Source organism: Leptidea sinapis, chromosome 21, assembly GCF_905404315.1.
Source record: "Leptidea sinapis chromosome 21, ilLepSina1.1, whole genome shotgun sequence".
NCBI lineage: Eukaryota > Metazoa > Arthropoda > Insecta > Lepidoptera > Pieridae > Leptidea > Leptidea sinapis.
Genome location: NC_066285.1, coordinates 12,605,875 through 12,620,072, shown reverse-complemented (window position 1 = coordinate 12,620,072; position 14,198 = coordinate 12,605,875). Strand labels below are relative to the sequence as shown.

Genomic DNA, 14,198 nt, shown 5'->3' with positions numbered 1-14,198 from the left:
TTTGAAACGCACTGTGACGTCAAAGTCCATATAATCATATTAACTGGTATGGTTGCTACATATTATTTTCGGTGTTCTGTTGTTTATGTCAGTCTGTTTGTAATCATAAGCTGGGCTTAGATAATTTATACGTCCAGAGCCTCTTCTTGCTTTTAGGAAACGCATGAAAGGCAGGCCAGGTGTATTACTTTAGTGTGCACGACAGCTACGTCTTACACTCGCGATACAAACAGAGGCTAACTGTTCCCTCTTATTTTTCAGACTGCGTACCTTAGGTTAGTAGTTCACACTGAGTACCTACCTATTTTAAAGTATTGTAACTTTATCAATAAGGTAATTTAATAAAACATGAATTCAAATAATAATATTTTATTTATTACAAAATATAACAACTCCATTAAACTTACATTTCCCGGTATACCGTCACATAATACAATAAAATGAATAGAGAAGAGAAAGCGTCCAAGACGATGAAATTGTGAATTAACATCAACATATAATTAACATTCATACAAAAAATTATGTTGTGTTATCAAAATTTTTAAAAGCTGCTTTAATCTCCGAGTCTGTTTCGGCTAATGACTAATCTCTGAAACTTCTGGACCAATTCCGACAAGGAGATGTATCATAAGCTACTGTTATTATAGTAAACATATAATGCTTTCGGAAAATTTTAAACTAATGTAAGTGTAACGGTCCAATTATAGTTACGACGCTCACGTTAACAAAACATGCATAGATAAACTCACTTGGTCTGTTACGCCATACCCGTGACCGAAACTACTCTGTAGTTGATAGCGAAACTATGTAAGAAAAAAGCGATTCACTCGATTGTATGAAACGTGCAGTCATTGATAGATTGACAGATGACTGCTATAATCTTGTAAATCGGAGATAGCCGAAATCCACTATGTTTTAAGCAACTGTTCGCCTTCAAACTTAGCCGGATTATATTTCGTGGCATATCGCGATACTCTTATTACTACTATTTCAAACTTAGGTCAAATCACTGCACGTTTCATACTAAACTAAATATCAATTTTTACTTAAGCAGTCCCACCTCTTATTACGTAGTATTTACATCCTCTTTGTTCATAATGTATTGAACGACGGAGGCGGGCTATCTATGGATGCTGCCTTCAACCTTTCGCGTCCTCTGCCGGTGGAACCTTATTGTTTTACATCTGCGCAATCATACCTACTCATTTTTTTAATTAAGAATATTATGTGTAGGGGAGTATATGATTGATGTTTTGATTGATTTGATATTTAACTAATTAACGACAACCTGTGAAATTGTGGAGACTTAACAAACCAAAAATAAATTTTAATTACTGTGATAATTATGATAATAAATACGACAAAGTAAGTATAGTATCTACAAGGAACTAAATTACGATTTAATTAGTTAGAATTCATTAAATCTTAAACATATGTTTTGTTCCTAGTTAAAATAAGTTTCCAGTCAAGCGAATAAAAACCTATCATATAGAAGTACCCTCAAATTATAATATAAGTACCACAACCTTGTAATCTAATTGAAATTATACATTATTATGTTAGGAGATATATTATTATTATTTCTTTTTATAAATATCTGTCATACATTGTAAAGTATTAATAGATATTAAATCTTCGGAATATTCAAAGATGTTTCTTATAAAATAATAAAGTACATTTTTTTTCTGTAATGGATGGCCGGGTAAGTTAAAATCACCACTAATACTCTCTTGTCACACCAGTTAAATAACTAAATTTTGAGGTTTCCCTCAAAATAAATGTGAAAATATACTAAATCTGATTCATAATCAGATAAAAGTGTATGGACTGACAAATCAAATTATTTTATTGGCACTTCACTCCTATATAGCCTTTTTTCGATGATACTTAATAAGAGCCTATAGAACCTTCGATCACTATTTTCAAGTAATGTTAAAACATTTATTTTGATTTTTAATCCTACATTAGGTATAACAAACGACTATATCGGATATCTTTTTAATGATAATTCACTACCATAACTTAGTGATTTATTTTCAAGATGGTACCTCAACGGCGCCTATTTCTGCTGTGAAGCAGTTATGTGTAAACATTACTGTGTTTCGGTCTGAAGGGCGCCGTAGCTAGTGAAATTACTGGGCCAATGAGACTTTACATCTTATATCTCAAGGTGACGAGCGTAATTGTAGTGCCACTCAGAATTTAGGGATTTTCAATAATCCTGAGCGGCACTGCATTGTAATGGGCAGGGCGTATCAATTACCATCAGCAGAACGTCCTGCTAGTCTCGTCAATTATTTTCATAAAATAAATACAATGGGAATGCTTGATGACTTGAGTTTCACATTTAAACTTGCATCCCGTAAACAAAAAAAAGCCCATAAATGATCGAGTAGCTATATTATTACTTATTATTTATTGGACCTTATGGATTTATTATTTCGTAGCAAAATAAAAGTTTTTTTTTAAATAATTTCCTTTTGTTAACAATTTTTTATAATGTGTTTTCTGCATTATAATGTGGATTTGGAAATTAAGATTTATAACTATAACATGGATTCTTATATAGCAGCCGATAGTGGGTTGGTTAGAGCAATCCAACGATTTTCAAAATGTTTGATCATGGAATAAAGAACGCTTATATGGCAGGCTTGGTTTGTGGCAGACAGAGGTTGTAGTGAGCAGTCTTGTTCCAAAAGTCCGGGCCCTTCCAGCCGCACCAGCCCTTGCTGAGTACAGTGCTGATGTCATCGACGCCCGTGTAGTGCGGGTCTAGGACCAAGTACCGGGTCTCGTCTGTCTCCTCGTTGTGTTCCACGCCCAGAATCGTATGAGCCAGCACGCCTCCACCTGAGAGTGAAAATAATAATATTTATATTACATTAAAACAGACACATTGGCACACACTCATAAATACAGAGGTTGATACATTTAAAAAAAAGTTTCGATTTCTTTATCTGCATTGTAATAGTTATTACTAATTAGTTTGCCCTCTCTTTACTATGTACCACCTTACCCCTTAACACCCACCTAACTCCTTAGGGAGATGGGGATGGCCGAAAACCAGCGCTGCATGAAATTATTATTTCAAGCAGCATAAGCTGAGCCTACTCCCCTTTGTCTTAATGTAACTTATAATAAGTTGATTCCGTATACTTAAATTTACTTCAAGGCAATAAATTTTATTATTATTATTAAAATGGCACTGTTTAGAAGATTTCAAGACGTCAACGTGGATTTAAATCTATCTTGCGTTTTATATAATAAAAAGTGCAACATGACTTTGTTTATTGGACTAGTTATATTAATTGGATTCGATAACGACCTGCCTTCATGACCGGGCAACCAATGTAGCTCTATAATCTCCAATAACGCTCAGATAAAATCTGTCAACATCTGTGATTCTCTGGACTTTAAAGGACACGGGCATTTCTGGGCCAAAATGTAATAAGTTGAGAAATGGTTCAAAAATCTGTCATATTTTTCTATTTCAAAATATATTAAATTAGCTTAATTCACAATCTAGAACACGAGAAATCTTAAAATTAAGTTTTTATTATCATAAAATTCACGAATAAAATGGGATATCGAAATGTCTAAAAAATATCTAAATGGCTGGACCGATTTAGATGATATTTTTGTGTGTTTCAGTGAATTTGAGATTGGTGTGTGTCTTCAGGTGGATTCGAGAATGGTTTAGATTCACAATTAAACTACCCCCTAAACGGTTGGACCGATTTTGATGATTTTTTTGTTTGTTTCAGTGAATTTGAGATTGGTTTAGATTCTCAATTCCGTCAATATTATATAATTCTCCTGCTCATGTGTATGTTAGTGAACACCTCTTAACGGCTGGACCGATTTTTCAAATTTAAGACGTGTGTACAGGACAACGTCTGTCGGGTCCACTAGTAATAATTATAAAGAAATTGATCGAAGAAAAAGTCGATTCTGAATCTCGTTCTGTATTTTTAATCTGTGCTAACAGTGACAGCCACAGAATACTTTTTTACTGGTCTACAATGTCAATTCTCAATCACTCGTTTCGTGGTATCGTTTGTACGTACCTACGCGATTTGTCATTTTAGTGTTTCCCTTTGTCTTATTGATATTTTCCTCGACCACAGCTTTCCTTCTACGGACTTTGTTGGTTGTTACCCATATATTGCATATGCTCAGTTTTTCAAATCCTCCTATAACTCTGCTTTTAGATTGCCAAAATACCTCAAATTTTCAGTGATGCTTTGTTAATTTATATCCTAATAGTTGACACTAATTTCATCCTTTTTCATCTAGGCCTAATAATGTATGAAAGGCTATCCGTCTCCTTTAACGCCACAGCCGATATAAATGGGTACCCTAGAATGTGCTGAAGTAGACTCACTGTATTTATACTGTTTATTTATAACATAACTTCATAAAAACAATGCTATTATAGATAGAGGCAAGACATTTATATAGAAGTACAGAAAATCTAGTGGTTGGAGTGGCACTTTTGGCATATAGACTAGTTCTGTCACGGACCTCTACTGTAAACCACTAGACTGGCGGCTGTCAAAGTGCTTTTGTGCCTGTTTGATATTCCATTTTGGCGCTGTTGGCCATGTAGCGAGAGTCTGCGGTACTAAAACTAGTGATGACAACCTAGTGGACAACATAGATGGTGGGAACCTATTTACAAAAAAAATGTGTACTTTATTACGTTGATTCTTGAAGTATAAATAACACGGAAAACGAACGAAATTAATTCAAAATGTAAAAATACTTTAGAGTGTTGTATTTTCCTTCGCAGCCATTTGTATTACACGCGAAAACTAGTTCTCTGGACGCTTACGAGTGGCGCGTCAAAAAGGCACAAAAAATTTGCTGTCAAACATGTATGGGAACAGCCTGTCCAGTGGTATTTATACAGGTGAATGAGTTCTGTAATATTCTGACCTGGTTTAAAGGAAATTCATTCGGAGCAAAATGATTTAGACAAATTTAATTCCAATTCAATTATTTCGTATAATTCTTCTGAGAATTATTTGATATAATAATTTAATTTTAGAACTGAACCCCGTAATTTTCAGGGGCTATTTTGTTACATTATTCTTAAATATAGTGAATAAAGTGGTATGTTAATATAGTGAATAGTTATTTATCACAAGTGAATAGTTAGTTCGCACACGTCTCTATTCCAAGTCCCGCTGAGTCACACCAATTATTATGAAAATTCGGTAATCTGTCGCACTTTATGCAACTATAATAAACAATTCAACAGTACTGAACTTTTTAATAACAGTAAAGGCTGCTTTATAAGGAGTGTTAATAAAAATCTAAAGGAAGATATAAATTAAAAGTAATTCACACACAACACACACACACGCACTCATACTAAAGCACACACGCGCGCAAATACCACCTCTTATTATAAACATTGTAAATCCATTATTAGAACTAAGTTCTACAATGGTATTATTACAACCTAATTTAAGTTCTGTGGATTTTGTGATGTATTAAATAAATACTTAAAATAAATAAATCACTCCAGCGATCTCAGTACAATTATATTTATTGAATTTAAATTAAAAAGATATAATTACTGAAATGATGCCTTTCAGTACAAACATATCTATCATACATACCTATCATAATGGGACTCCCATGTTTATCGAAGTGATAAAGAAGTTCAGGTGTGTAACTCTTCAGCTCTGCTCCAGTATTGGCGAACAGAATCCTGGACTGAACTCCTAGTAACGTTTGCAGACAGAACATCACTTCAGTTGATCCTATCCATTGTTTGGAACCGAGAAACGATGTTTGCTTGTCACCAATCTTAACAAGACATTGTTGGATTTCTTTATGAGTTGGTACTTCTACCCCGGTATACCCTTGATGTCTGCAAAATAAAACTCTTCATTATTATAGTATTTACTGCATACAAATAAAATAATAAAAAAGAAACAATGAAAATAACAATCAAATTTTGAGTATAAACTAAAACATTGATTAGCACCAAATACAATGTGAATGTATGACTGGTTTGTTTCCAATCAATATTTGTATTGGTGTTGTAGGATAATACTGGCATATTATCTTTACATTAATTGAACGTAATTCCAGAAAAACGTTCCTAACCACAATCATGTCTAAATTGAGTTAAGAACACGAAACTGGTCACGTGATTGATTCATATTAAGAGACTGACAAAAAATGGCAGCCCTACTGTCACTCTTTAAATGATATCATGACTTAGTGGCCCAATACCACATGTATGGAATAAATTAATATTTATGAAACTTTAAACACTAATTCCTTAAAATGTGATGTTTGTTGTGGCTTGGAACACTTTTCAGTAACTACATCCAATTACTGTCTAAATCTATGACACGACTTGGTAACATCTCAACTACAATAAATTGATACTAACTTGAACCATGAAAATATAGTTTGCATAGATCTATAAGCACAGCCCCAGCCGTCATCGTTGAAGTTGTCTTGCATATAATGGTAGTAGGTGTATCTCCCTCTGACAAGAGCGACTCTTACATTCGGTCTGGTTGCACTTGCCAGCGATTCATGGGGATTTATTAGTTTAGCACTGCTGAATATATGTGCGTTCCCCTTTTGGAACACTGGCCTGTCTAAAGATAATGCCAGCTGCTCATGTAACAATCTTCTCTCTTTTTCTACAAATAAAAATTACATATTAAATACCTGGATATTTTAATTTTATCATTTTTAGCACCAAAATTGTCAAATGAATGCATGGAAGACAAAAATAAAGTTTCACTATTAGAAGACCAGACTCTAGTCTAGTCTAGTCTAGAAATAATATGGCGAACGCATGAAGATGATTTTTAATTAATTAAATGCAAGGTTATCCAAGATCTTTAATGATGCATCCAAATAACACAAGTTGTATAATAAAAGTATGGCACAGACTTGAGCTCTTTTAATGTCCATAAAAGAAGTAGTAATTCAATTAATAAAATTTAATAGTAATCACACAAGTTCGGATGATGTTGCAATCAAATGTGTTGGAAATGCGATATTGGTATATTGGCCACATTAATTTAACATAGGTAGATAAATTTCAATTTGTAAGAAGTTTGCTGACTATAAAAGCTGCTTATTAGTTGTGTTCAAATCTCACAATAAGTGTTGTAGATTAAACATTAAACTAAATAAAAACACTTTACTCACCCATGCTTTCATCTGGGATTCCCTTAGGTACTATCCTTGTGACAAAATGACCTAATTCTATGGGTAAATAGTGGAATGTCTCTGGTAGTCTCAGACCTGCGCCGTCACCAATTCCTTCCTGACCTACATAAAAAATAAAAACCTGATTAAACAATTAGGTCAGTTACTACTGAGACCTTGGACGAATTAGGCACTTGACACAAAACCAAAGAACTAGATAATATATAGAATATTACTACAAAAACTTACCGCCCGCGCCGGCTCATTGTATGAATGTATTCTTATCTAATATATAAAATTCTCATGTCGCGATGTTTGTAGTTAAACTCCTTCGAAACGGCGTGACTGAGACGCGTCTGAGAATCGGACAAAATCTATTTTTTCCCCTAAATGTTAAGGGTGGTTTAAGTTTTTATATTTTTTTGACATTTTTTTTAATTTGTTTGATTATGAGTCAGCATTAAAAAATACATACAACTTCAAATTTTCACCCATCTGCGATCAACAGTTACTTTTGTATCGCAATTTTAATATCGGCAATACAAAGTTTGCTGGGTCAGCTAGTATATATATATATATATATACAATATATATACAAGCTGACCTATATGATATATATACATAATGAAAATGGTTTTAGTTTGAGGCTCAATCACGCCACTGATCGTATCGACATGACACTACCACCATTCAATGCGAAATAAATATAACTATAATATACTTAACGAAATATACTATAGAGGTATATGCAATTTTATTTATTACATTATATGGCGATATAATGTTTTCCGGGTCAGCTAGTAATGTTATACAAATATATAATATGAAATGAAATGTCAAAGGACTTTCTAAAATAATTATATTATAACATTGTTTTACGAGAAACGTGACAGAACTCATTTTTTGAGCGTCCGCTATTATTATTACAAAGCAAAACAGAACATTTGATCATTTTTCTGATAATGATACACTTCTTCCCGCGTTATTCTGACAACGCCATACCTATTGCTTACTGATAATTACAGGTTCATGTATCTAAGGTGGTGGTTAATTCGTCCAAGGTCAGTACTCATTACTGTCCTTAATAGTTATTAATGTGTACAACAGAATCAGCATGTATAGTACTTACCTAACTGTTCAAGTAGTACAGACTCCAGCAACCTGAGCGAGCGACATGAAGCCTCTACCAGTACATTGTACAGATCAGACACTTTGGTGGTGCGGTGAATCATTGCCAATGTGTCTATTTGCAACGGCATACTTATGCAAAAAGCAGCTGAAACACAACAAAAACATACAAAAAACATTACGAACAAGAGCCTACAGTTTCTGTGTCTCTGTCGTTTCAAAGATTTCATTCCTTACAGTTGAGACTTAACTGCTACTTTACTGAACCACATCCTAGTGATCATAGGTCATGCAGAACACTTCTGGAATATGGACAAACAAATGTCACTGTACTGTGTACTTAGCTGCCTATTATCGTAAATAACGCTCTATCAAGAGACAGTGAGTTCTTTTTTGGTAAAAAATCCAAAAGCAAAAAAAGCTCATAGTAGGAATTAGAGTTGGCTATTTGAAGTTTCTCTTTGTGTTTACAAATACCAAATACCAGTAGAACTTACGTTTTCTTTGTGTTGTCATCATTTTGACAGCAGTCTTTGTGTGCTTATCAGTTAAAATATCTTTAGTTGCTTTTAGCACTAGGTTTACAGGTAGAATTTCCTGAAAATGTTAATTTTTATTTATTTTATTTACAGCAACAATCAAATTATCAAATTCTTATAAAGTTACATATCAAATTCTCATATTAGTAATTTGGTGTTTTAATGCCAAATATAAGCTATAATTAATAATAAAATGAAGGTCAACAAAAGTAGACAATATGTTTTCCATCAGTTGAACTACCAAATCTACCTATACTGAATGTGCAGAGGACAATCATAATCAACACTAAGTCTGTATGATTGTTTGGTAAAATGCAGTTGAGTTTTACAGCAGAACCATTTTTTTTTGGAATTTTATTATAGAAGCATATACAAATACTACATTAATTAGACATTAAGTAACAAGCAATTTCTTGTTTCCCATTTTGCAGTTATAAAAATCAATAATTTAAGGAAAATGGTAATGCTTTTATTAAATTTTGGTAAATAAACTGAGAATTGACAAATATCATATGTGATGTGACTCTCTTTAAAGATGTTTTATCAATAAAAAATATTTTAACAAGAGTTCGAAAGTTAGTTTGCTACTGTTGTTAACTTTTGTAGCAATGAACCATGACATCTTCAATATTTTTTAATTAAATATAGACAATTATGATGATTGTACAAAAAGACTTACTATATTACTGTTGTAGTATTTCTTCTTCTTTTGAGATTGTTCCGGATTCATGGAGTCTACAAGATCACCAATACTTGCATCTGTACTCGTACCGGTCACACCAACATCTGATGCCACCCCAAATAAATACACTGATGTACTATTTATGTGAAATGACACTTGACCTGAAGCTATCTTGAAGAAGACATAAAATTTTTGTAAGAAATCAAAATGAAATTCAGCTGATATCAATTCTAATTTTATATTTGTCACAATATACACAGCCATGGTTGATCAGCAGGTGATCGTCTGGTATACCTAACACATAGACGGGGGGCGGCTTTCGAAAGCAAGGGGGAAGGTCTGGCAGTAAGCCTGGATATAGTGAAGGCCTTTGATTGTGTATGGCACAAGGCGCTTGTCTCAAAACTTCCATTATTTGGGCTTCCCGAGAGCTTTTCCAAGTGGACCTCCAGCTTCCTCACTGGGCGCAGCATACAGGTCGTTATCGACGGTTATTGCTCGAATCCCAAGCCCGTGAACGCTGGAGTGCCCCAAGGCTATCTCCCACGCTGTTTCTTCTACACATCAATGATTTATGTTGGACACCTCCAACATACATTGCTATGCAGACGACAGCACTGGTGATGCCGTATACACGGTCCATGCAGGTCTCTCTCGGGAAGAAACTTGTGTCTTTTATCGAGTCCTCTCTCGAGAAGGTTGCGGAATGGGGTAAGTTGAAACTTGTCCAATTTAACCCCCAGAACACTCAAGTTTGCGCGTCTACCACAAAAAAATCCCCATTTGTCGTATCACCGCTCTTCGACAACACTTCCCTTAAAGCCTCACCTAGTATCGGAATTCTGGGTCTCGAAATCTAGAGTGATTGCCAATTCCGCGGCCATCTGGGGGGCAAAGCCAAATTGGCTTCGAAGAAACTGGGCATCATAAATAGAGCACGGCAATACTTCAAGCCAGCCCACATTCTAGCGCTGTACAAAGCGCAGGTCCGGCCACATATGGAGTATTGCTGTCATCTCTGGTCTGGCGCACCCCATTATCAGCTCGATCCATTTGACCGCGTGCAACGCAGAGCAGGGGGAATTGTCGGGGACCCAGTGCTCTGTGGACGGCTGGATCACTTGGCGCTGAGTATTGTGTGTCCTCTACCGCATTTATCACGGGCAGTGTTCCGAAGAGCTGTTTCACCTGATTCCTGCCGCCAAATTCGACCTTCGCACGACACGCCACAAGTCAGGATATCATCCCCATCATCTGGATGTGTGGTGGTCTTCCACAGTGCGGTTTTCAAGGAGCATCTTCTACATTCTACCTATAAAATGAATATTTTCCGAGACGATACGACATGGGTACCTTCAAAAAAAGCGCGTACACCTTCCTTAAAAAAGGCCGGCAACGCTCCTGTGATTCCTCTGGTGTTGCAAGAGAATGTGGGTGGCGGTGATCACTTGATCACTCATCCAGGTGACCCGTACGCTCGTTTGTCCTCCTTTGTCCATAAAAAAAATTATACCAATATATAGACCAATAATATATACAACATACAGAAATACATTATAAGTAGATATTGAAAGTTTTAATGAGACAAACATCGAGTAACTTGCACAATCTGATATTTTCTTTCCTTACCATTATCTGGTTTTACTTTATTATATTATATATTATTTTTCTTGTTTCCTTATGTCGGATGAAACCAATAATCTTTAATCTCATCTAGATTCTGTTATCTGAAGTATTTCAATAAATACTGGTTGTTGCTCATATGTATTTATTTTCCTTCTTAACCTAACCTACCTTTAGTTTCTGGCAAAAGATTTTTTGTGATACACTAAAACCCAAAGTGTTGTACGGCACACACTCTTCCCTCAATAAGATCTGACCCTTCCCTCAAAATATATTATGTTTATAAGATGGTTTATTTTGCATTGTCTTATAGGTTGTTTCAATAGCTTTTAGATACATTCACTCAAATCATCCGAATTACAAGCAATCTTATTAATACACATAAAATAATACCCATTGACAGAACGCTGCATGAGACCCATAATCACGCTGATCTGAGTTTCCCGAAACGGAAAGATTAACCAACTGTTTGAAACAGCCAACCCTAAGCCCCATAAAAATGTTATAATTACCTTTTTTCTTTTATTCTGCATAACATTCTTCACTCCAGCTATTGTAGCTTCACATGAGAACGGTATTATGGTATTTAATCTCACATGTAAAAACTGTTTCCAGAGCTCATCAGCCTCCAATATATCATATTTTGTCTCTTCAAACTTATCATGCACCATAAAGTTTACTGACATTTTTTTATCCTTACCAATTGTAATAAACAGTGGATTATCTGTTATGTCTACATTCTGTACAGAAAGTATAGAAATTAGTAATATAGTAACAGTAGTAGTACAGTATTTTTAAGTCATTTATCACAATAGTAAATATTGTGTTTATATTACTTGTTAAGGAGACAAATCTGGTGGCTTTGTCCCCTTAAATGAAGCTTGAAAGTGTGATATAAATAATTGGTAGACATGTGTGACACATGTTGACACACTTTCTCATTTTTTTTACCTTAGTCTTCTCTGTTTGTGGCTCTGTCTAAAGCCAAGTCAGATACATAAGGCAGTGAGCTGCACATGAGTAACTGAGTTGATGCAACATTCAGCTGAGGTACCCATGTTTTTTGACAAAGCAACAATTAAACTGGGGAGTATATTCTATTCTCAACATTTATTAAAAAAAAATAGTGACAATATTATGAATGTGAAATAAAGAAACAGTTATAAATTATAAGATGTGTAGTAGATTATTTACCTGAAGTATCTCTTTAAGCTTACTGTCGAAACCTGTTGAATCATTAAATTTAACAACCCCACATAGCTCTACTTCTGCTGGGAGTGACAATAGAAGCTGGCTGTATGTTTTCTTTTCATTTTCAAAGAATTCTAAGCTCAATCCTATAACAAGCAGAGTACCATCGTACATAAGTCCATACAGACATCCTGTTGTTTCGTTTGTGTCTATCTTAGACAATCTCTGTAATATAATTTATTTAAATATGAATAAAATCTATTTTACTTCAAATGAATTAAGTAAAGAGGCTTGCTGGGAATGCCGAAAAGAATCAAGAGACAGCTGTGCAATATAGCAAAAGGCTGTCCAATAATTAATTATAAGAAAAAGTAATATAGATGAAAATTAACGAGCATAATTAATAAGCCTAAGAAAAAGAAAATATCTTAAAATTAAATATCTTTACCTCTATCACGTATTTTGTTATTTTGAGACGTGGTGACATTTTAATTGAATGTTACCAGATTCCAATTTCCAATACTCCTTAGAAATAAGAATGTCGGATGTCGATCTCAATTCCCCAGTGTAAGCCAAGTAACATTTTTGCGAGTAAAGAAATGGTGACAGTAGAATTATAATTATTGTGGATTACCTGATTAGTTGGGTTTGATGACCTTTTCCTGTTAAAATATTATCTAATTTGTTTATAACAATTCATCTGAACTCTGAAAGAATTGTAATATAAATTGAATGTCTTTCATTGTGTCTCATTCAGCACCTTTTACCTTTCACTTGAAATGAAACGTTTGAATACAAAAGTCAACAATAAAAATAAGACAAAAGTCTTTGCAATAAGGGTCAATAATGTCATTTAAATTCAACCTTCTCAATTCGGCAGTCCCCAGGGTACTAAATTTTTCAGATACACCAAAACTGAAGTGCCGTATGACACCTTTATCCCTTACCAAGTTTCATTGACCCTTATTTTGTTTATTCTGCATGGTCTTATAGCTTTCTGATACATCTTAATTATAATATAATTATATAATTTCTGACAAATCATTCTAATTTTATGCAATCTATCGGTACACGTAAATTATCACGCATTGACAGATTGACGCAGCGATCAGAGTTACCCGAAATGGAAAGGGTAATGAATTTGACAACACGTCGAAAAAATAGATCTCTATTTTCAGCTACGCATGCATACTAATATAAAGTGACATAAGTACATATCGCGAGTGTAAGACGTCATCATGTTACTATACACTAAAGTATAATACACCTGGCCTGTTTTAATAAATTGCCTATCAGCAAGAGGCTCTATCTAGAGTCTAGACGTATAAATTCTAAGATAATTAATAATAAAAAGTACACATGGCATCCATGAGCACCATTTCTTTGATCTAAATAACAATTCAACTGCTATAGATTTGTAGCTGTACCTACAACCAAAAATATCAATTAATACAAATGTCTAATATCTAACTTGTAACGTAGCATTATAGATCATAGAAATAGTAATCGTGCATAATAACTGTAATAAGCGTATGCCGAAAGATTCGTTCTGACAAGAATATTTTATTTTATATAACGTAATATTAGCTCTGACAAGAACATTTTATTTTGTATAACGTAATATTAGCTCTGATAAGAACCATTTCATAATGCTGTACATCAACTCATAGAATCATACAGATCACCAGTTTAGTCATCTCAGTGAAGTTTCAAGCATCGTACTTTCTCTCGACGATCGCAGATATACTCACGTGATCAGTCATATGCTCCGCGTTACACAACCGCACAGCAAGGCCGAGCGTCCTCGAATGAATCGTCGGGACTCGGGGGTCGATCGCTATTCATGC

General features: G+C 34.4%; 1 protein-coding gene across 1 annotated transcript; it reads right to left on the bottom strand.

Moving 5' to 3' along the window:
* Positions 1-353: 353 nt before the first annotated feature.
* LOC126970632 (ufm1-specific protease 2) lies at positions 354-12,923 on the bottom strand. Its single transcript, XM_050816702.1, has 10 exons — positions 12,800-12,923; positions 12,355-12,576; positions 11,673-11,900; positions 9,535-9,708; positions 8,814-8,913; positions 8,318-8,464; positions 7,189-7,311; positions 6,413-6,671; positions 5,628-5,881; positions 354-2,850 (listed from the first exon to the last, which is right to left on the bottom strand). Exons 1-10 carry the CDS (start codon positions 12,836-12,838, stop codon positions 2,639-2,641), a joined length of 1,758 nt encoding a protein of 585 aa, XP_050672659.1. The 5' UTR covers positions 12,839-12,923; the 3' UTR covers positions 354-2,638.
* Between the last annotated feature and the right edge of the window lie 1,275 nt (positions 12,924-14,198).